Source organism: Buteo buteo, chromosome 28, assembly GCF_964188355.1.
Source record: "Buteo buteo chromosome 28, bButBut1.hap1.1, whole genome shotgun sequence".
In the NCBI taxonomy this organism is placed as follows: Eukaryota; Metazoa; Chordata; class Aves; order Accipitriformes; family Accipitridae; genus Buteo; species Buteo buteo.
In genome coordinates, this window is record NC_134198.1 from 7,400,946 (window position 1) to 7,422,270 (window position 21,325).

The window sequence follows — 21,325 nt, forward strand, 5'->3', positions numbered from 1 at the left end:
AGAAGCAAACATTATGATCAAGAATAACTGAATTTTGTCCACAAAATAGAACTAGAATTGGAAACAATTTTTGCTGTGAAATTAAAAAGCCTGACTCACCCTGCACAAAGCAGTATTTTTAATTAGATGTGCCAGCCAAGTATTTGCACGGAAAGTTTTACAGAAATAATACTTGTTCGAATGATGTTTTCATAACAACCCATCTTTATGATGCTTTCTTGAAATTCACTCAATTTTCCTCTAACAAAGCTGCAGACATTTGAAGGAAACATTCCAGAAAACATAAATTCAAGTGTAGTTTAATAACACCTTATCCAAAGTAGGACTAAGATAACATTGTATTTCACATCACAGATTCAGGAAAGGACATGTTGGTATAATGCTGCATTTAAATCACAAATAGAGACAAGGACTTGGAATACAAAGGCCTTATCTAAGTGTTGGTGGTATTATAGGCACCAAATATATTCAGCCTCTCTACCATGTAAGATGTGAAGGGAAAAAAAAAAGTTACTGGAGTTTCTTAAAGGGAAACATACACAATCAAACAGGTACAGATAAAAGTCGCTTTACTCCAAGGTGCTAGGAAATGACCACCTTGAGTCAGTAAATGTATAATTACAGTAGCACATTATGTCCAGGTTACTAATTCTTGCTATGAGAGGGAAAAAATAAGTTATTCTGGACCCACTTCTATGCCAACATACTTATAGGACTCAAGATCAAAACTGACCTTGTTTAAAACTGAAAACACAAGCAAGTTTTACTTGCTCAAGCAGGCCCTAGGCGTTCTTGCACTAAATATAAAAAGTCTAAAATGCAGACAGTACCCTTAGAGCAGAAAACAATTCCTCAGTAACCAAAGCTATTTTCAGACCAAAGAGAAGCTAGGTGGAATAAAGCAATAAAATCCACATCTTAACAGTATGGAGCAAGATCACATGCAGAAGCATGAATAGCAGTCCAGGCTCCAATACTGCCAGATATATAGACTGTGAAACCACACCAACTCCACCCATTAGAGATTGCATGTGCAGAAAGACAACAATTCTAAAATTAACGAAGTTAAAGTAAAGGGAGACAGTCATTTAACTTGGCAGGAAAAAGATTAAAAACATCAGTAAACAAAAGAGAACCCTAGAAAAACACTTGAATTATTGCTGGTATGCTAATAAAAGTGTATTTTACACTACATTGGATTATTTGTTTATAAGCATATGATCAATTTAGAATTATTTAGTTCTGTGTGTCATTTAGTCAAAAAAATGAAACTCAGAAAGAAATATCTTTTTCAGCTACCTTATTACTTTGTTAGCAACTTGCAGTCTCTTTATTTTTATTCTTTTTTCTCATTACATCTCTTAAAACATCCAGAATCAATGGCAGTTTAAATAGTGCTGCACTGCCATTGACCCTGACATGTAAGTCAGAACACATCAAAAAGTTCACAACCTTGGGAGAATGTATTTTCTCCTCAACTATTGATGTTATCAACCTTCTAACTCACTAGAAGCTGGTATGTTGCCCAGTTTAACGCTTAATGAGCTGTTGCACAGAAGAGCCACCTACTTGTAAGGTGTAGTCTAAGTTTCTCTTGTCACTGAGAGGCCATTTCTTCCTCATTCTTTGTACTGGTGCAAATCACTATTTTTTCCATACTTGTACCCCTGTCTATCATGTCAACTGAGTTCTCATAATTCTATATTCTTCTTAATTGACCTTCCTTGTCTGCACAACAAGACAGTATCAAAGTCAACCATAAGAAGCATCATCTATTCCTGGGTTTTCGCTGGTGGACAGAGGGGCCAGAGCCACAGGAAGGCCCAAGACTGTATAAAATTCTTGACGTTCAGATCTCAGTCTGCATACCTGTACCGTACCACAAGGATGCAAAAAAAAAAAAACAACCCAAAAAAAAAACCACCAAAAAACCCACAACAACAACAACAACAACACAACAAAAAACCAAAACCAAACAAATCCACCCATCCAAACAAAAAAACACCCAGGCAACACTGCACTTCATAACCACCAAGGGTTATCTCCATTTTATGCCTTTCTGAAGTTACAATGATTCTGGCAGGATTACTACATGTTGCCCTTTTGGCTCCCAAGGCCTCAAGAGGAGCTGTCTATGTACTCCCCTCGTGGAAGCAGACCTCACACTTACCGTGGGGTAACAGTAAGCAGATGGGCAGTCACAGCACAGTACCTAACCAGAAGTAAGGCACTCTGTAGTTTACCCCATTGTAACTTGTTGATGTAGCACCATGTTTAACTTCACCACCATTAAAAGCCGTCATCGATCACACTGTGGTTTTGAGTATGCAGTTATAGAAGACTCTACATTTAACAACTGTATCAAGTAATGAACAGAGCATCTCTTAATTTTATTTTTCTTGTAGATAATTAAGGAATCTATTTTATAATTCTGAGAACTGACATGGCTCCATTTGTAACTGACATTTAAGCAGTCAGTCTTTGATGATACAATATTAGCTCTACAATTAACATACTTGTTTGTGAAGAATTGTGTAATGTAAATGCTACCTGAGCTAACACTTGCTACAGTTTACACAAACAGCAAAATAAACATTTCAGGTCTAAACTGTTTAAGTTTGCTGGCAGAGACAGGTGAAGTGTCCAGTTCATGTCTTTGCTTTAAAAAAAAAATAAAATCATATAGGGTTTTGAGACATTTTCCTTTTGAGAAATGGAATTAGGTCTGTAATCAGATGTTTCCCTGGTCTTGTGTCCACTCCTCCACCCCAAGCCAGCTTCTGGAGTCAATATCCTTCATTACCAGAGGATTCCAAGAACTTAAAAATAACCAGCAGTTATCATATGATCACTGCTCTAATTAGCTTTAGTGTTCAACAGATACGGTTTTGTCAGAACAAAGTAGTACTTAAGAGCAAAAACGAAGACTGTCATACAAACACAAACAATGAACATTAAGTCTTTTTTCTATTTTAAATTATTTCCCACCTCCTGTTTATGCCAATTCCCTCTTAATTGCATCCTCCTGAAAGTGAATCGCTCAACTAACTGAATTCATCATAAAAGTTGCAAAACAGTGTTGAAGGGACTTAAAACATTCAATCTTCCAAACCCAAACAGGATCAGCTTTCCAGTTCTAGCAGAGACCTGTTATTCTCAAAGATCCTGCAAAAGATTACTTAGCGTTCTCTTCTTTTGACTAGAAAGCTCCAGTTTCTAGAAAAAAAACAAGGCTTTTGTGGAAAAAATTAGAAGATTTTTGATCATTTATATGTCTTTCTTGGAGTTGAGCTGTTTGTTATTTTTTAAATGCAGTGGCCAAGGTGGTATTTTGGCTGAGAGCAATGCTACATAAAGTCAGAGAAGTACTTTACATATCTTCTGGACAATCTCATTAACACACTCCAGTATGATATTTGCCTTTATTGCAAAAGCATCCCATGACTGTTTCATATTCAGCTTGTGGCCTCCCACAGAATCCAAATGCTTTTCTAAAAGCCTGACACAACCAATTATTCCCTGGCCTGTATTTCTACAGTCAATAATATTTAGTATAGTTTATAATATTTAGTATAGTTAACACCACTGTTAATTTTAATCCTGCTCTCAGAGTGACAATTCTTTTTTGTTTGGTCTCATTTGCAAATTTGAAGAAACAGATTTTATTCTAACAGGTTACTAATGAAAATATCAGTTAGTAATGGATGCAGGGGCAGACACTGAGTCTTTGTCAGTAAATCACATTTTTAAGATAAGCTTCTAACATCTATTCTTTGCAAGTTTTTCCAAACAGTTCTGCTCTCCCCTGACATTTAACTTCATCAAGACCATATTTCTTCAGTTTGGTCATGAAACAGTCAAAAGACTTATTAAAAAAATGCAGGTCTAAATACTGTTTTGTCATGATAGAAGTGCAGATTTTGGGTTTTGTTATTTAAAAAAAATAGCCAAGTCAACACAAGTCTTAACACTGATGCAAAAGCAACAGAAAGAAGCAAACCTGCTGGTCTAGCTTATTTTGTTCTAACTAGAACCAGAACAGGCTGGCATTCATGGCCATACAAAGGTTCACCAGCCTACCTATGCCAGCAAAAATTGTTAGGACAATTATTCGGGGTAAACATCATCCTACCCTATTTTGGTTTAAGGTTTAAGTTTTATGTTGTAATATAAATGAAAGAGAAACAGAAGTGTTCATTTCTAAATACCATTTGCTACCCTGTACTCAGTTTTCTAAAGATGTAAAAAGAAAGGAAGGGAAGGACAGTTGAGTGTTGCCCAGGCTTTTTACAATACCACTCAGGATCATTAACCTGCACCTGGAAGGGGATAAAGTTTTAATCCCTCTTCCCCGCCACCCCTCTCCCCAATTAGCAGTTGTACAATGTTGCCCTGAAACAATAAATAGAACTGGTTCTATACAATGCAGCATTGGTCATCAGCACAGTCTATCAGGTAGTGCTTTCCATCTTTTATAGTTTCTGAAGTGTGGATATGTGCTTGTTTAAATCGACAGCTAATGAAGAAGTAAAATAATAAGTTTTATGCCATCTGGTTTAAGAATTAACATCAGAATAAGCATTTTTCCAGTGTCTTCAACTAAATAGCTAGAAAAGCTTTTGAAAGGAGAATGCTGCAAGAAAATTGTTATTCTTGATCCCAAGAAGTACACATGGCTTCTCTAGTCATTATTCTGCATTCTCTGATTTACTTTATCAGGTGCTAGTTTCTAAGAGAATACAAGGAAAATGAAGGTAAGAAAAAAAGTGTTGGTTTTTTTTTTTAACTAGTGGAAAAAACCACTTCTCTGTTTCAGATCTCTGAAAAGATCTTCCTTCAAATTAAAACAATAGAGCTCAGACTATCCTTTCTTCAGCAGGGATACACCAGTGGTTCCAAACTATTTTCAGCATTCCACTCCCAAATCAAACTTCATCTAATACATCAGCTACCTTCCTGCTGTCATGGTGACACAGTTAAAGCATTGAGCAAAAGCTTTCACTGAAGTCTCATGCAAGTCAAGTTCTCTTGCATGCAATTATGCACCAGACACAAGGAGGAGTAACAACAACGGGACCTGCCATCTGTCTGGCACACCTCTTGGCCCTTTCACAACGAACAAAAAACTGCACAACACAAAGTCAATCTGGTAGGTTCTGGTATCTAGCCATCCAGGCCTCAGTTCAATCCGAGACACAGAGAATTGAAAAGTACCCCTCTTTTTCTACTGATGTAAAACTCCTGACCCCTTGACTTTGCAAACTGAATAGGTACGTGCTTTAATTGAAGCTTTATACTGAGACAGAGCATTTTAGTGCCTCTTACTAGGTGGATTCTCTTCTTAATACCAGTTCATGCTGCAAGGCCCAAACTGGACACTTACTTAAATGTTTACTTTGTAAATCTTGTAGGAACTACAAACAGAAATCAAGTGAGACACAGAGCCAAAACCAAAAACCTTCAATACACAGGCCATCAACTGTTCCTCCTCTGTCCACAAGGAACATTATCCTGTCCTACGGGGTAACAGACAAGCTTGCCAAAAGCTAAGGGAATACTGTTTAGCTGAAATTAAAGTAAGTGCACACAGCTCTGTTGAAAAAAAGTTTCGCATATTAGATGACAATCAAATTGTAAGAAAATATCAAGCAATGGTCCATGGGAATCTGCCCTGGGTCCAGTACAATTAGGTTTTTCACAGATAACCCGAACAGTGGAACAGTCAGTACTGCCCTTAACTGATCTGCGAACAACGCCAAGCTGGGGAAGGGGGGGAAGATGCTGCAAGAAATTGCAGTATTAGCATTCAATATGATTCAAGAGAGTGTAATTTAGTAAAGCAAAATACAAATATCAGCATTTCCACAGAAGTAATGAATAACACAAATCCAAGAAAACAACTAGCAACTGAGGAAGCCCATAAAAAAGAAGCAGGTAGTTGGGGGGATCACAAGTGAGCATAAATCAATGCCACACCAATTAAAAAAAAAAACAATCAAGAAAACACAGAAACCCCACCAAACAAGGTCAACAGCATAAACAGGGGTTTACTACAACCTCAATAATATTTCTTTAATTTATTTGTCCATGACAAGGCCATTGGAACACTGTGTCCATTTTTGGGCATAGTTCTTTACAACTGACTCACCTCTCTTGTAACTGGGATAAGGACACACAAAACATGTCCAGAAAAGGCTCCATAAATAAACACTTAACTATGTGTTTTGTGGTGGGGTTTTTTTTTTTTTTTTTTAAGCTAAAGGATAGAAGACTGATATGTAAAGGAATGGTTTTCAAAAATTTAAGAGTCTATGGTAGGGAAAAAGGAAATCAGCTTGTTATTACTTGTTCCATTTCCAGAAGCCACAGAACAGCTCAAGTTGCCACCAAGATGTACTCTAGATCAACTGTTTCAGAGTCATTCCCTCCTCTGTTTTTTTTGTTTTATGGGCTCAAAGGACCCATGTAATGAATTTAAATTTAACAATACCACATCTGCTGTTCTTTGCTGCCTTCTGCTCAGCACTTTGCAACACTCACCTGCAGGACCTACAGCCTGGCACACAAGATTACTGTTCACTTGTCTAAAATCATTCCCAAAGGCATGACCATTGATAAATTCTCTTCCCAGTTAGATTTCAACAATATTTTGTTTTATTCTGCTGCACAGATTCCATGGTATGCCTAGGATACCAACTGTACGTAGGAATCCTGAGTGACCAACATTTCTCCTCTTTTAGGATTTTATTTTCCTCAAGGATTGAAATAGTTCAGCTGAACTCACTTTCCAACTAGGACTTTCCAATTGGGATAACCCAACAAAAATTAGATGAAAATTCCTGTAAGTTATAAACAAGTTTAAAATCTATTTAAAACAAGTTTTACAGAGGTTAAAGTCGTTGCAGGAGGTTAAGATTTGACAATTAAGCACCAGAGATATACATTTAGAGATCAAACACTATTATAGACACAAATCAAACCAAAGCCCTGAAAATTAAACTTCAGCTATACTCACTGCATTTGCTTAGTTCAGGTCCAAATGTATGGAAAATTACTTTATGGGTTTACTTGTAAACAGCTTCAGTATCTGAGGTGGGGGGGGGGGGGAGGTGTTTGTTGAAGATACTTTAAAAAAGGGTCACCTCATAAGAAATCACTTAATAAGCTATTTCCCTAGAAAGTTGGAACAGTAAGAAGTTATTTGTTTTAGGAAGCAATAAATCATTAACATGTTATAGAACAAATCTTAAAAATTGGCAAAAAAAGGAAAAAACACTTAAGCCTTGTATTACAAAATAATTACAAGTAGAAGTGGGCAATTGCATCTTTCAAATACATTAAGATTTACCTGCAACACCATTCAATTCGGCCTTCCCCTTCACAAGTTTTTGCCCAGTGATTATCTGCAAGGTTTTTCATTGCCACAGCATATTCACACAGAGTTTCCTCATCCTCACAGTGCTCACGCCAGATCTTATCAAAGTCTCCCACTAAACAAAACAACAACAAAAAATTGCACATTAGATACAAAGTGTCTCATTATCTCCATGGCAAAATCCCCATCTTCCAATTAAAAGTTGTTACGTAATGCACCAAGAGATTACTTTACCTGCATGTAACAAAAACAAGGTCCCCTTTCTCTAGTCAAACACCAAATTCCCGGTTTTGGAGAAGGAAGGGGCTATCGTGTACTTGAGAAACTAGCAATATTCTCAATACACTGATTTTGTTCAGTTTGTTCTGTGAAATTCAAGTCCCTGCGAAGTTTCACTTTCAGGTTTCTGTGCATAAGTATAACATGACAAACATTTTAGAAATTAAAGACTGAAAAGTCTCCTAGTAGCATTCAAGTTCATGGCAAATACTGTGGATGATTTTATATGCAAAAATGCTGAAAAGAAAGTTTAACCCAGAATATAGATTTCTTTGAATACATTGGGAAAGAAATTCAAGCCTTCACTGATGTCTGTCTAATCTAGCCAGTCCCAATGAATTAGCTTCTAGGGGACAGTACTGAAGATTCAAACCAAATACCATCAGGAAATCACAGATAAACTTATCTGCTGATCTCCAGGGACAGATTTATTTCCATGCTCCTCATCTTGCTGAAAAGAAGTCTTGCAGGTTAAGTTCTGGCACTTCAAAGTAATTAAGCATGATGATTTTCCCTCTTTTGCTGCTAAGTATCCACTTCTTCTAACTTGCTTTACATAATATACTGCTAAACAAAAACAAGATAAATGCTAGTGGCTAGCCACAATTCCTATTGTGGTTTCTACAGCATGCAAACCCTTGGTATACCCTACTGAAAGGACGTTTCTGCCCTAAGATAGAAAAAGACATGCTCACTGGTATGATCTTCACTAATTCCTTTTGTGTTTCTTAATCACAAATGCATGCACATGTTTAGTATAAATATATATAAATCAAAAATTATGTAATGATTTTGCACTTAGAAGCTGATACAGTTAAAAAAAAGTTTTCAAGAGCAGATCTATACTTTAAGCTTTCACTCTGTCAACCATCACACTTTTTACAACATGGTTCCAGAACCAGTTTTTATAGCATCTATCACAAAAAAATATTTTAAAAGTGTATCAAGCATAAGCTAACTATTAATGTCTGCTAAGGCCTCAAAGTAGCTTACAATATGACCCTGTCCTTCTCGTATCAGTAAGAGATTCCTGTTTCTAACGCACTTAGGGCAATTTTTTTTATGTGCTTTGTTTTAATTAGCAGTAAATAACAGATTTCTTCCAGTAGCAACCTTTTTTTTCCCCTCGTGTGCAAAGCAGTAACAATCCCTTACCTCACCTGTCCTCCACTTATAGCAAGACTGGGTACGATGGACAAGTATAGATAGTTGCATACTTAGAAGATTTAAACTAACCATCCAGGTTACTCCCTATTTAAGTTTGGTTTAGGGATATCACAGCAATTTTCTCTTCAAAAATAATCATCTAGCACACTTGTACAATCATCAAAATGAGTCATGTTTAAAATTAGGTGTTTATACTCCCTTGTGTGAGATGGCAGTTGAGATGGAAGGGAGTGGCCATGATTTAGTTTTAACATAATAGGGAAGCTATGCAAAAAATCACATATTCTGCTTGCTATTCAACAAGCATACATTAGAAAGTAATTAGACTAGACAAAAAAAAAAATGTAGTATTATATTTGAGTGGTATCCCTCATTATTTCCCAAATGATCCAAGTTCAGAGAGATATGCTTTATAAGAAAAGGCACCAGCGTGGTCACCAGCTGACCACTAGAGCAGAGAAGCACCCAAGTCACAAGCAAGCCCCTGCAAGGGTTTCATCTAAAACTGTGGGTCACTCTTCCAGAGCTTTCTGGAGAGCCTTACGTAGAAACAGTCATGCAGAACAGAACATACTCTACCGACAAAAGAGAGCAAGTAACAGTATAGACAGTGGCCTACCAGCAAAGGGGGCAAAACAAGCACAACTCTTAGGAATTTTATTTCTCATGTCAACAAAGTGCAGAACCTATACAGCACCAAGCCAGAAAGCACTAGCCAAGTTCAAAGAGTATTCTCAACAGCCAATTAATCCTGGTGCAATTTAGATAAAGTTTGCTAGTTTCTCTGCCACAATACTCTGAATCTTACTGCATGCTCCAGAAAACTGCGAAGTGCTCAAATGATATGCAGCTGCTAAAGTTTTGTTTGAAGAATACATGGCTAATTAGAAAAGAAAAAAGTAAATGAGTGAACACTTACTGAGGGAAAACATCACAAATACAAAATCCCAAGTTTAATACTGTTCTTCCTTTAGTCCATTACTTCATTTGGTCTGTTCTTAAGCAATTAATCTATTTCCAAAGACTACTTTTCCTTAAAACTTAAGACAGATGGGGAAGAAGAAATATGCAAAGACCAGATGTTCTTAACTAGCCAGTCCTTTCTTACAGCAAAGTAGCAAGGCTTCCTAACACTGAATCCTGCTCTCATAGCAACTCTTATTTCCTGCTGAACAAGGCAGAGACTTTTACCTCTCTCTCAAAGTCAGATGAGGGTCAAAAGAGTCCACAGATAAGGGATCTTAAATTCAAATATATAGCAACAGACCTGGAACTGACTACCAGCTCTCTGGGACATGAACTTTGGGTTACAACAGAGCTGCCTATTACAGTAACAACTTCTTGACACTGAGCTGACAAGAAAATAAAACTGAAATATACAGACTATTAGGAGAAACATGCAGAACAAAAGTGAAAAATTCATCACAAAGTAATTTCGTCACACATCCTATATCCAGTCAGTTCTGTGGGCACTTGTGGTTTGTTTTCATCTACCAATACAGCAGGTCTAGAGATACAGAAAACGGCAACGTGGGGCAAATACAGCACAGCTTCTGTATGAGGAGCATCTAAACAGAGGCAAGAAAACGGCAGATGAAAGTAGCAGAGGACAGACCTCCACAAGATCACAAGTGACAGAGGAAAAGTAAATATGGAACAACTTCTGGTTGTTCTAAGAGTAGGAGACATTCAGGAAAAAGCATAAAAAGACAGCTTCAAAGCAAAAAAAAAAAAACAACAAACAAACCAAAAAACATTATATCTTCACAAAACATATAATTAAGCTTAAAAGTTCATGTAGCTGGACAAACTAAGCGAAGAAAATCCATGACAAACTCCATATTCAAAGATGCAATTTCTAACTCAGGAGCTCCTAGACCATGAAATCGCTGAAAGACAGAATACTAAGGAAGCATACAGTGATACTCCAGCAGCACTTCTCATATATATATTCTTGTCTAAGTATCTGCTGTTGACCCACTGTCAATACTGGCTTTGATATGATGCCCATTTTTCTGCCCTTCATTAGTGTAAGCTCCAAAACAACTGCAGATAAAGGCTCTTCTTAAGACACTGGCACATTGTGCATGGACTTTCAAACAAGGGTCTGAGATCCAGTTTCCTTTGAGCAAGTACCATGGCATTAAATTGTTTGGGGTTTTTTTTCCCCCCATTCTTCTCCAGGGTGAGCTTTGAGAAGGCACAGACAGGCACATTAGATTTACAGGAACTTTAATTCCAGAATCATGCTCCAATACCGAGTTGATGTCATGGTTTAATGCAAATAACACTTCCTACCTGTTGAGATTTTGAGGTAGTGACTACAACAGGTCTTGCAGCATCCAATTTCAAACTGATACTCAGAACACAGTAGAGCTATGTATTAAATTTTTCAAACAATACAATATAATCCACTGTGTATTAAATTTTCAAACAACACATTATAATCCATGTGCAAACACTGCATTAACTCTAGTGGAGTTAAACATTTATTTATGAATCATTGCTTGTGTACCCAAAAAGGCAGTAAAATATGCAGAAAGGTTTCACCACAAAACTAATTGTTACTAAAGAAATAAGAGAAATAAAATCTTCTGTTAAGCAATCAATAATGCTGTAAATTAAATAGAAGTTTGTGGTAGGCTAATCTAACAGAATAAACAAAAGCCTTGCATCTTTGATCACATCTTAAAGTTAGTATTTGATTTTTGTGCTTTTCACCTCACATACTCATAACCATACCGTAACATAAAGTTTAACACTACTCAATGCTCTTACTATGCATTTGGACATCACCTTTTATGCGATTTAAAACCTAGTTTGAGCGCTGATTCTGCAGAGATCTTCATACACCTCAGATCCCCATCAAGGAATCAGTTATGCCAACATCCGGCTGAAAAGTGTGATTGGTAAGACTGGCTCATAACAGGAGTTGTACACACCTCTCAAATCACTACAGTTACATTATTTTAAAATTATTTAATGCTTGCTCTCTTTAAAACTATTTAATGTCTCCTCTCTTGTTTCAGGGCATGGACCTGTTGGAGCAAGTCCAGAGGAGGGCCACGAAGACAATCAGAGGGCTGAAGCACCTCTCCTGTGAAGACAGGCTGAGAGAGTTGGGGTTGTTCAGCCTGGAGAAGAGAAGGCTCCGGGGAGACCTTACAGCAGCCTTCCAGTACCTAAAGGGGGCCTACAAGAAAGCTGGAGATGGACTTTTTACAAGGGCATGTAGCGACAGGACACGGGGTAATGTAAGGAAGCAAGTTCTTCCCTGTGAGGGTGGTGAGGCACTGGAACAGGTTGCCCAGAGAGGCTGTGGATGCCCCATCCCTGCAAGTGTTCAAGCCCAGGTTGGATGGGGCTGTGAGCAACCTGGTCTAGTGGAAGGTGTCCCTGCCCGTGGCAATGGGGTTGGAACTAGATGATCTTTAAGGTCCCTTCCAACCCAAACCATTCTATCATTCTACGAGTCTCTATCCAGAATTTCCTAGAAAATAAGTTACCTACTCTTCACCTTGAAGATTAACTATTCCTTTAAAAAACAAAAAAGCCCAGAGCCCACCTCTTTCTAGCAAATCTGCCAGTGAACAAATGACTGACCAACATGTAGGTTCTTTGTAACACAGCCTTTTCTAATGCAATAACAAAAATCCAATACCATTTGCCTAGAACAGATGAAACCCTTTAAAGAGTTTCCACCCACATTAATATTGCCCGCAGAATAGCCAAATCATACCCAAATGTAACCACAGAGTAATCAGCAGTTGCTGAATCCTGTCACACAGAGAACAGGTCAGGCATGTAGAAGTTATTTTTAAATGATCCTAATTACAAGATAGTTTTAATTGTGGGTAACAGCAATAGAGACCTAACGTTACCTGTAAGTTTCAACAACTGAAAATATTTTTAATAAAAAAGAAAGAATCATACAAGCTCAGGAATAACTCCCCTCATTCCACATTTATTTACAAAATCTCATCAAAGGTCCCCGGCACAGCTTGAGAAGACCAGGTTTGCTGTTCTTGGTGGGACAATTCCACACCATAACTCTTCTCTCCAGGCAGTCTGGTTTTAAGAACAAAAATCCAGCCTTCTTCCATCCTATTGTCTTTTTTATTTTTTAAAAGATATTTCTTTATAGAGTGTTAAATGGAACTGTCATTTAAGGTATGTTTATGAAATAAATAGAAAAATTAGTCAATTATTCTTCAACTTCTGATGGAACAAACCATATCAATTGGTATTTTAATCAAAACACAACCCTCTGTATATAGAGGAAACAGAGCTCAGTTTTGCTAAAGGCAATATTTTTCATTTTGGAATGCGATAAAACCCCAAACAACTGATTCAAATCATTCTGTTTCATCAAGCAATAAAACAGTTAAGTCATATAGAGTTAAAAGTACTATCTGCACCCATGAGAGAAGTTTTGTAATTACTATTTTCCTTAACTCCATCAGTGCTCTTCAGAAAAACAGTGCAGTCATCTCTGACAATCTCAAAAACAAGTACAAAATACTTCATCCATCACTGAACAAGATCTTGCATCCCAAAACTTAACTGACACTAAGTGCACTTAAACTTCAGGTAGAAGCAATGTGGGTTTAGATCTTAATCAACAACTCGCCCCAAAAGCAACAGGTTTTTAACACTTGAGAAAAACTGGAGTTAGAACAGCCATTATTTCCTTTTAGAAAACTACAATTTTCTGACATCAAAGTAGCTGTAATTGAAAAAAGAAAAACACCAAACAAGGTTTAAGGGTTTGAAGTCTTCGTTACCTACATGCTGATATAAATTGGTAACGTGAAAAACCAGATTCAATCCACTCCCTTTTCAATACTTCTATTTAACAGCACATTGCCTTCTTATGTACACCTTTGATTGGCTCTGGTAGAAGAGAAAATAAACTCAATACATTGACTAACAATGAAAGACAGAAGCAGAAGTGACATGTTCATATTCGTACAATACTTATTAATAAAGCTTTTTGAATTGCTCATTGTAAAAAGCAAACCTATCCCCACAATTAACAAGTGTCCATGACAATGCTGGATAACTTCAGATGACAGGCTGCTGGCCATAGCAATGCCTAGCAAGATCTTTGAGCTTTCTTTTTTGTTGTTGATGGCAATGCACTGCAAAATGAAAAAAAATCCATCTCATTTTTAGCCTCTTAAGACCGCCTCTCACTTATTTGCTGGAAACAGTAAACTAGCTTCTACAACATTCTAAACAGTAAATGGAAAAAGCAACCCTGCACTGTCCACTAGGCTAAAGTTGAAGTCAAATTCCTATGAATAGCTGACAAAATTTCCCCATTAACAGTGACTGGTCAGCTGAAGTTTAGCTGTACTACAACTAAATGTCTGGATACTGTGGCAATGATTAATAAAATTAATTACACGAGGAATATCAGCTAATACTATGCTATTTATAACTTTCAGTGTATACAAGATAAACTAGAAACTTACTGAACATCTGTCTTACTAAAACATCATATCCAGTATTTTTTTGAAAGACAAAATTAGGTATTTTTGGCCCCACTGTTTTCCAATTTTACATGTCTAAATACTGACCATGAACTTCAACTTGGAAAAAGTTCAAGCAGTCAGAGCTAATGTTTTTCTTCTCTTGTCTGACTAGTGTTTGCTCTACAGTTCTTGGGATTTACCTGAAATATTTCACAATAAACTCTTAACAACAACAAAAAAGTGCAAGCATCTCATTTTCTCTATCTCAACATCAAAGTTCCTCCCTTTTACTCACATAGAAAGGATTCATTTGACCAAATGATTTTTATGTCTGATCTGTCAGGTAAACTTCATATCTATCTGTTTACACTAAACAGACTCCCAGGGTACAATTCATCTGCTATTTAAAGCATCTACTGGGGGCCAGCTTATATCACCCTGAAGAATGATCTATGTCTCCAATCTGCTGTAAATCTCTGATGGCTGTCACACAAACAGTGGGGAGCCTATTTGTGGTGGTTTAAGCAATTACTGCCCCCAGGTGTTGGATCTACTCTATTGGAAACTATCACCCCTCTCTCCTCTTCCCCAAACCCGACTTTCTGGGATGGACTGTGCTGCACCTTAATGACACCAATGCAGAGATGAACACATCAATAGAAACTACTGATTTTGGTAGATTTGTGCAAAAGCAGGAGCAAAAATCAGAAGCAGCTGAGGCACAGATACAGATTCATTACGCTGATCCTGCAAGAGGAACACCATCTTCCCCACCAAGGCAATAAAGGAGCAGGGAAGGAGGTTACATATAGCTGTTTGTTCAGCAGATGCAAGTCTGTGCTGTAGCCAGCAGGTTTTCAAAATTTGTGGGCTAACTAAATGATACCAATGATTAAAACCCCCAAACTGTAAAATATTATGGGATTTCTAATGAAAGTTTCACTATTAAACTGTGGTATGTAAACTGTAAGGGCAATCGTATCTCAATGTTCATGTCATAAAACTGCATCAATTTTATTTTAATTTTAATGAAACGGAATTTAGTTTCTATTGCTTGAAAATGTAACAGTTAACACTGCAAAATGTCTCCCTCTTCCAAGAAATTAATGCATGTGGGGAAAGACAAATGGAGATCTTGAAAACTTAGGTTTACAGTAAACCACTTATATTTAACAAAAAGGAGTAACTGTTAACTTACCATGTAGAGTTTGGTGACAAAGTTTTCCTGTCCTGTGAAAAATGCCACTATTTCAAAATGTTTCCTGTTTCACATCAGGAAGAACTTAAGCTCTCTCAAGGTTTTTCATGAAAAACATGAGAGAGGAAGAGACCATAAAGCAACTGACTTCAGAACGACACTTTTCTCACATGAATGTCTAAACCACTTACCTACTCAGGCTACTTATTATCGTCGGGCAGGGTCCTGTAAATTCTTCCTAACTTTCTGGATTTGAAAAACCTCTTAATGAAGTTATTACCATTTCTTTGAAGTTTCAACAAATCTTTCTTTTAAGGAATCAAACTGGCACCTAGAAATGCTTCTATCAGCTTCTATGATACAGTGACTAGTATCAGGACAAATACCAGTTCTGTGTGATTCTAAGCCTGAACAGCCTTAACAGGTGTATGGAAGGAGAAATGAAATGGTTTAGCAAACACACAGCAAAATATTTCATAAAATACCTTTACAGATATCTCAGCAAATTTTTTCCACTTGTACTCAATAAGGGATTTCCAGGGAGATGTAGAGGGTCCAGACTACATACAAAACCATCTATAACTGAGGGTCATGCTGCGCAGAAAATGTTTACTTGATAAATACAGCTTTGCATGACTACAAAGGTAATCAACAACTCGGAGAAAGAAAGGCTGCCTCTGTATCAGCGGAAGGGGTTTTTATCACAGTAAAAATTAAACCTACTTGGCTGCTATAAGCAACTGGAAACAAACAAACTAATACCACATAGCAGATGTCCAATAGATCATGTTTAGTTCCCTATAAACCACTAAATCTGCTTTTACAAGCCTGTCTGTCAGGCTTGACAGACATCAGGATACATGCAATATACACAACATACATGCATATATGCAACTCATACAACATGCTCCAGCCCATGGCTTCAGGTGCCTAAGAGATGCATAGAGGAAAATCCTGTAAAATGTGGGGTCACCTATGGTACCAGGCAACTGAACCAAGAGCAAGAGACTAAACCAAACATTGATTTTTTTTCCCCATCCCCATGTTGTAGTAGGCTAGTAGGAAAAATTCAGGTTTCATGAAAAACGCTGATTTCCATACTTTCAAGTGCTTGTGTCAAGCATGCAGGACCCTGAAGTTTCTCGTAAGTGAATAACGCAGCACTTGAGAGCTGTTTCAGCTTTTGGATTTTACCCTGGTGTGTAAGGTAATTAAGATTAAACTAATCCATTTTGGACAGGAAGCAGGAATAAAACTTCAGAAAAACATGAGTCCTATGCTAATGACACATGCTCCTAAGTGAACACGTTACACCTCACACCTCGGTATGTTTTGTTCTCACTTAAGAATGTTTTCTTCATGAAGACAAAGTTTATAGGCTAACCTGAGGAATTTTTAGGAACCACTAGACTGGTTCACTGTTCACACTATCACTGCCTTAAAATAGTCTGAAATAACTTTGATTAGCTAATTTAGTTGACATTCACTCAGTGTGGACAAGGACCAATCACCTTAATTAAAAAAATACACATTTTTTCTTCACACTAAAAAATCCACACTCACTTGTTAAACTTCATTAAACCATTTTAAAATATATGACATACAATAATGCCTTAGCAGCCACAGTGGAGAGAGGAAAAAAAAAAAGTGTGTTCTATAATCACAAAATACCAAATCTGCCATAGCATTTATGATTACATGCTTCCCTTATTTCCTAATTAACAACAGGCAGGGCATAAGGGGAAGGGAAGGAAACTGAAAAGGACAAAAAGAAAAGGAGATGAAAAAGGGAGAAAATATAAATATTCCTACCAGAAGTCACACTAGATTAGCAATATCCCCAAAATAGGAAGAGGTTAGCACTAGCCATACAGTTAAAATTGTTGAAGAAAACAACAAAAAAAAACGCACTTCAATGCAAACTTAAAGTTTAAGCTGAACCATTCTGAACATGGCAAATGCTTGTCATAAATATACTGGCATGCTCTGGGACTATGATATGACATGAGCCACAGCACAGAAGCACATACAAAATCCACCGTACTTACAATTAAAAGTGGTTCAACAAAAGGAGAAATTAAAAAAGAAGCCAGGATTCAGCTTTGATGAATCTCAAGAGTTACAGTTTTTCACCAAGAAAAAAACATCAATCCTTTAGATGACATGATGCTGACTAAACTTTACTCTAGTAATTCCTTAGTAACTGCAAAAAAAATTGTTGATGCATCCCTAGTTAAGAAATACTGCTTTTGCACTTTGACAAGTATGCAACTTCTTCAGAAACATGTTAGCTTGCAGTTTTGAAGCGTATTGTCACTTTTCCACTGGCTCATCTTCAAAAAAGAGGGAAACCATTGTGGGAAATGAAACAAAATTCTAACAATGGTGCCAGTTATAAGCAAGTCAGATAATACACTGGTTTGCCTTTTACAATTGCTCATTGAAACTCAAGGCTTGCTAACATCAGCAAGGCAAATGAATTCTCAAAGAAGTCAGCTTATTGAAATCAAGCCTGTGTAACTTCTATCAACAAACATCTCGGTGTCTCAAGGACATATCTACTTCCCTTCGACACTTCTAACAGAAGACAGTAACTTAAGATCATATTACAATACCAAGGGCTTTCTTAGACTTATCCATCCTGCGCAACATAATCATACAGCTTTCAGAACGATACTCAACATGCTTCTTCCTCTACCAACAAATTTAATATGCAATTCTATTTTAGCATCGACAGACAAAGCACCAAAGTCCACGCAACAGCAATTCTAGTACTGTTTGCTTATTTAGACAAAATGGAAACTAGCTTCATAGAACTCTAGCAAACGTGAGAAGAGGCAGAGTTAAAAAAGAAAAAAAAATGACAAAACAAAAAAAAGACAATACAAGATTCTGGAATAATACAGATAGCTCTGTTTCTGCTTCATATGGAGGTGGGTGCACTGCACTGTGGAGACAGGAAGGTTTCCCTGTGTAACAAGCTGTAAGCATATAAGAAAGGATGCATTTTTTTACCTTTGCTTTTTCATACCCAAGTTATAATTCAATTTGTACTGAGAAATTACAGATTTGTTGCTTTTTTACTTCTCTTTAGCAAACCATCAACTCTTGATTTTGTCAGGGTAACATACTTGCCAGTCAGTGTCTCTGAGTATTAGAAAACAAAACAAAACAAAAACAACCCAAGAAAAGACCCTTCAGAGGTCAAGCATGTGCTAGTATTACAATTTCAGAATGACATTAAAGGCACTTAGGAAGGAGATTCTCAGGCCTGTTTTTAGAAGCATAGAGAAATACAGTGAGAAAAGACTCCAGAAATAAAATTCTGAAGTTGAAACAACCTAACATGAAGTCCTATGACTGCTAATCACTAGTAACTTGTAAAGACCACCTACTATTGGGTGAGTAGGTAATGGGTGGAGCTCTCCTTGTTGCATAGAGGTGATGCCATGAACTGTTTGGGTTTTAACTCCCTCCGTGAAAATACATATGTTGCTAATTTAGAGTGACTAGAAAAATCACTGTAAAGTTTTCACTAACACATGATTTACAGGATGTATGAAGTAAGTTAAGAGTACTATTTGTTCTTTCATTTAACCAGTTACACTGAACTAAAGAAAAAACACAACTTAGCCTTGCATACTAACTTGCTCTTTGCTGAGAAGTAGGCTTACATAGATTTCCATGTAATTTAGGCTCTCATCTAAAAAAAATTCAGTTGTTACAGATACTGCTCACATTTTTTTAAAGTTAACAGTGCCAATGTTTGTCTGTCTCAATCTACAGGCACTCTGAAATAACAGAGAAATATGAGCTGCTCAAAGCTGGGCTCTTTTGCCAGCATTTGACTGTTAAAACCCACTATGTTCCTTCACCTAAACGTCAGGAGAACAAGGGAGATCCTCCCTTCAGTTTTGGCTCACCAAGGCCAAAATAAACAGTGACTCTTGATCAGTGTCTACATAGGTAGATATCTGTGCCCAAATCCCACGGGCAGGCTGCCGGGGAGACTTTTGAAGTCCAGAAAGCAGAACGACCTTGTTACTTTAACAGAAGTGTCATATGCAGACGCAGAGAAGAAGCAAGAACTAGTGCCTACAACAGGAAGAGTTCTCATTTTATAAGTGTCCTTCTTGAGGTATGCACCAGGTCAGCAAAGAGCTGTGGAAAGAATGAATGGATGAATTTTTTGTAACCTGTGTTATAAAGAAGATTGAACAGATCATTATAATCAATCTGAGGAGGCTACAAATTTCAGCAAACAAATCTCAACACTGACACTCGTCTGAAAGCATTTCTGGGAGGTTTTAAGCATTCCAATACCACCCATAAGAACCTTGCATAAGGGCGTTAATACTGATGACAAAGTAGATTTTTCAAGGACTCGGAGTAATTTATTTTATAACAGCTTTTCCCCTGCTCTTTTGCTTAGTGCTCCAGCCTGAACTATCCCTCCACGGCGGAAAGACAGGAGGCACAAAGAGTTCACGAAGACCCGTGCCCCTCCAGACCACCGTTCCATCTCTTCTGGCATTCGTGACCTACTGTCCTCCCCACTCCTGCAGGTCCACAGTTCGGAAAACACTGCCGTACGGCTCGGAAGCTGCCTGTGGGGAAAGGCCTCGCTGTAGCTACGAGCTACTAAACGTCAGACGGAGCCGGTAACGTCGGTCCACACGGACCCCCGTCCACACACGGGTGCAGCACACATTTTCACCTCGCAGCGTTCATGATCCGTCCACACCGATCCTCCTCTCCGACTGCCCCACAGGAAAAGCTCCTTGAGATGTGCCGTGACCCCTCCCGAGCCAGGATGGGGTCTCCGCTGCCGACAGCCCACGGAAAGCGACAAAACCTCGGCAGACCCGACCGGGGGCTCCTCGGCGGGGCTGCGGCGGTCCCGGTCGCCCGGGCGGGAGCAGGAAGCGAGCCCGGAGCTGCTGGCGGAGCTGCTCCCAGCCACAACCCCCCCCCTCCTCCCCGACACACCCCCTTCGGCAGCGGTCCGCGGTCCAGCCGGCCCCCGCCGCTCCCCCAGCGGCTGAAGGGGGGGGGGGGGAACCGGACCGGGCCCCCCCGCCCGCGGGAGGACACCCCGATCCCCTCAGAGCTCCCCCCCCACCCGGGGGGGCGGCTCCCCTCCTCCCGCCGCGGCACGGCGGCCCCCCGTCCCGTCCCGTCCCGTCCCTTGCCGGCTCCGGCGGTGAGGGGAGCTGGGCGGCGCGGAGGTGGCGGCCCCCCCCCCCCCTCCTCCCCCACGGTTACCTTCCCGGTACTTCTTGCGCAGCCGCCGGTGGACGCTCTTCACCACCCCCGACAGCTTCTCCTGCTCCAGCTTCCGTTCCTGCTCCGGGGGGGGCGGCGGCAGCAGCAGGGGGGAAGCGGCGGCGGCAGCAGCAGCAGCGGCGGCCCCACCGGGCCGGGGCCGGGACCGGGGCCGGTGCTGTGGAACGGCCTCCATGGTGTTGCCGCTGCTCGGCCGCGCGCAGCCCGGCTGAGGGGGAGGCGTGAGCGCCGGGCGCTGTGGCAGGGCGGGCATGCGCGCCCGACCGCCCCCCCCCTCCCCTCCCCCCCTCAGCCGCCGCCGCACGGCATGCCGGGAAATGGAGTCTTTCCGGGCCGGCCGGCGGCTTCTGGCCTCTCCTCGGCCTTGAGGGCACCCCGGAGGTGTGGGCTCGGTTCTTTCCAGCGGAACTTTCCACACCCCGCAACTGGAGCGGGTCACCCTGCGGTGCTTGATAAACTAGTGGGAGGGATTAGGTGAAAAGCAGGGTAAGGGCGCGGGGGGAGAGGGGGCGACCCCGGTTTGATGGGGTAGCCCAGAGACCC

General features: G+C 39.4%; 1 protein-coding gene across 1 annotated transcript in view; it reads right to left on the minus strand.

Annotated features, from left to right (window-relative positions):
• Positions 1-21,035, minus strand: part of SAMTOR (S-adenosylmethionine sensor upstream of mTORC1) — a 37,102-nt gene extending 16,067 nt beyond the window's left edge. The window contains exons 1-2 of the mRNA XM_075059184.1: positions 20,762-21,035; positions 7,349-7,490 (exon numbers count right to left, since the gene is read on the minus strand). Coding sequence (XP_074915285.1) covers positions 7,349-7,490; positions 20,762-21,035 — 416 coding nt within the window. The remainder of the gene's footprint in view (positions 1-7,348; positions 7,491-20,761) is intronic.
• Between the last annotated feature and the right edge of the window lie 290 nt (positions 21,036-21,325).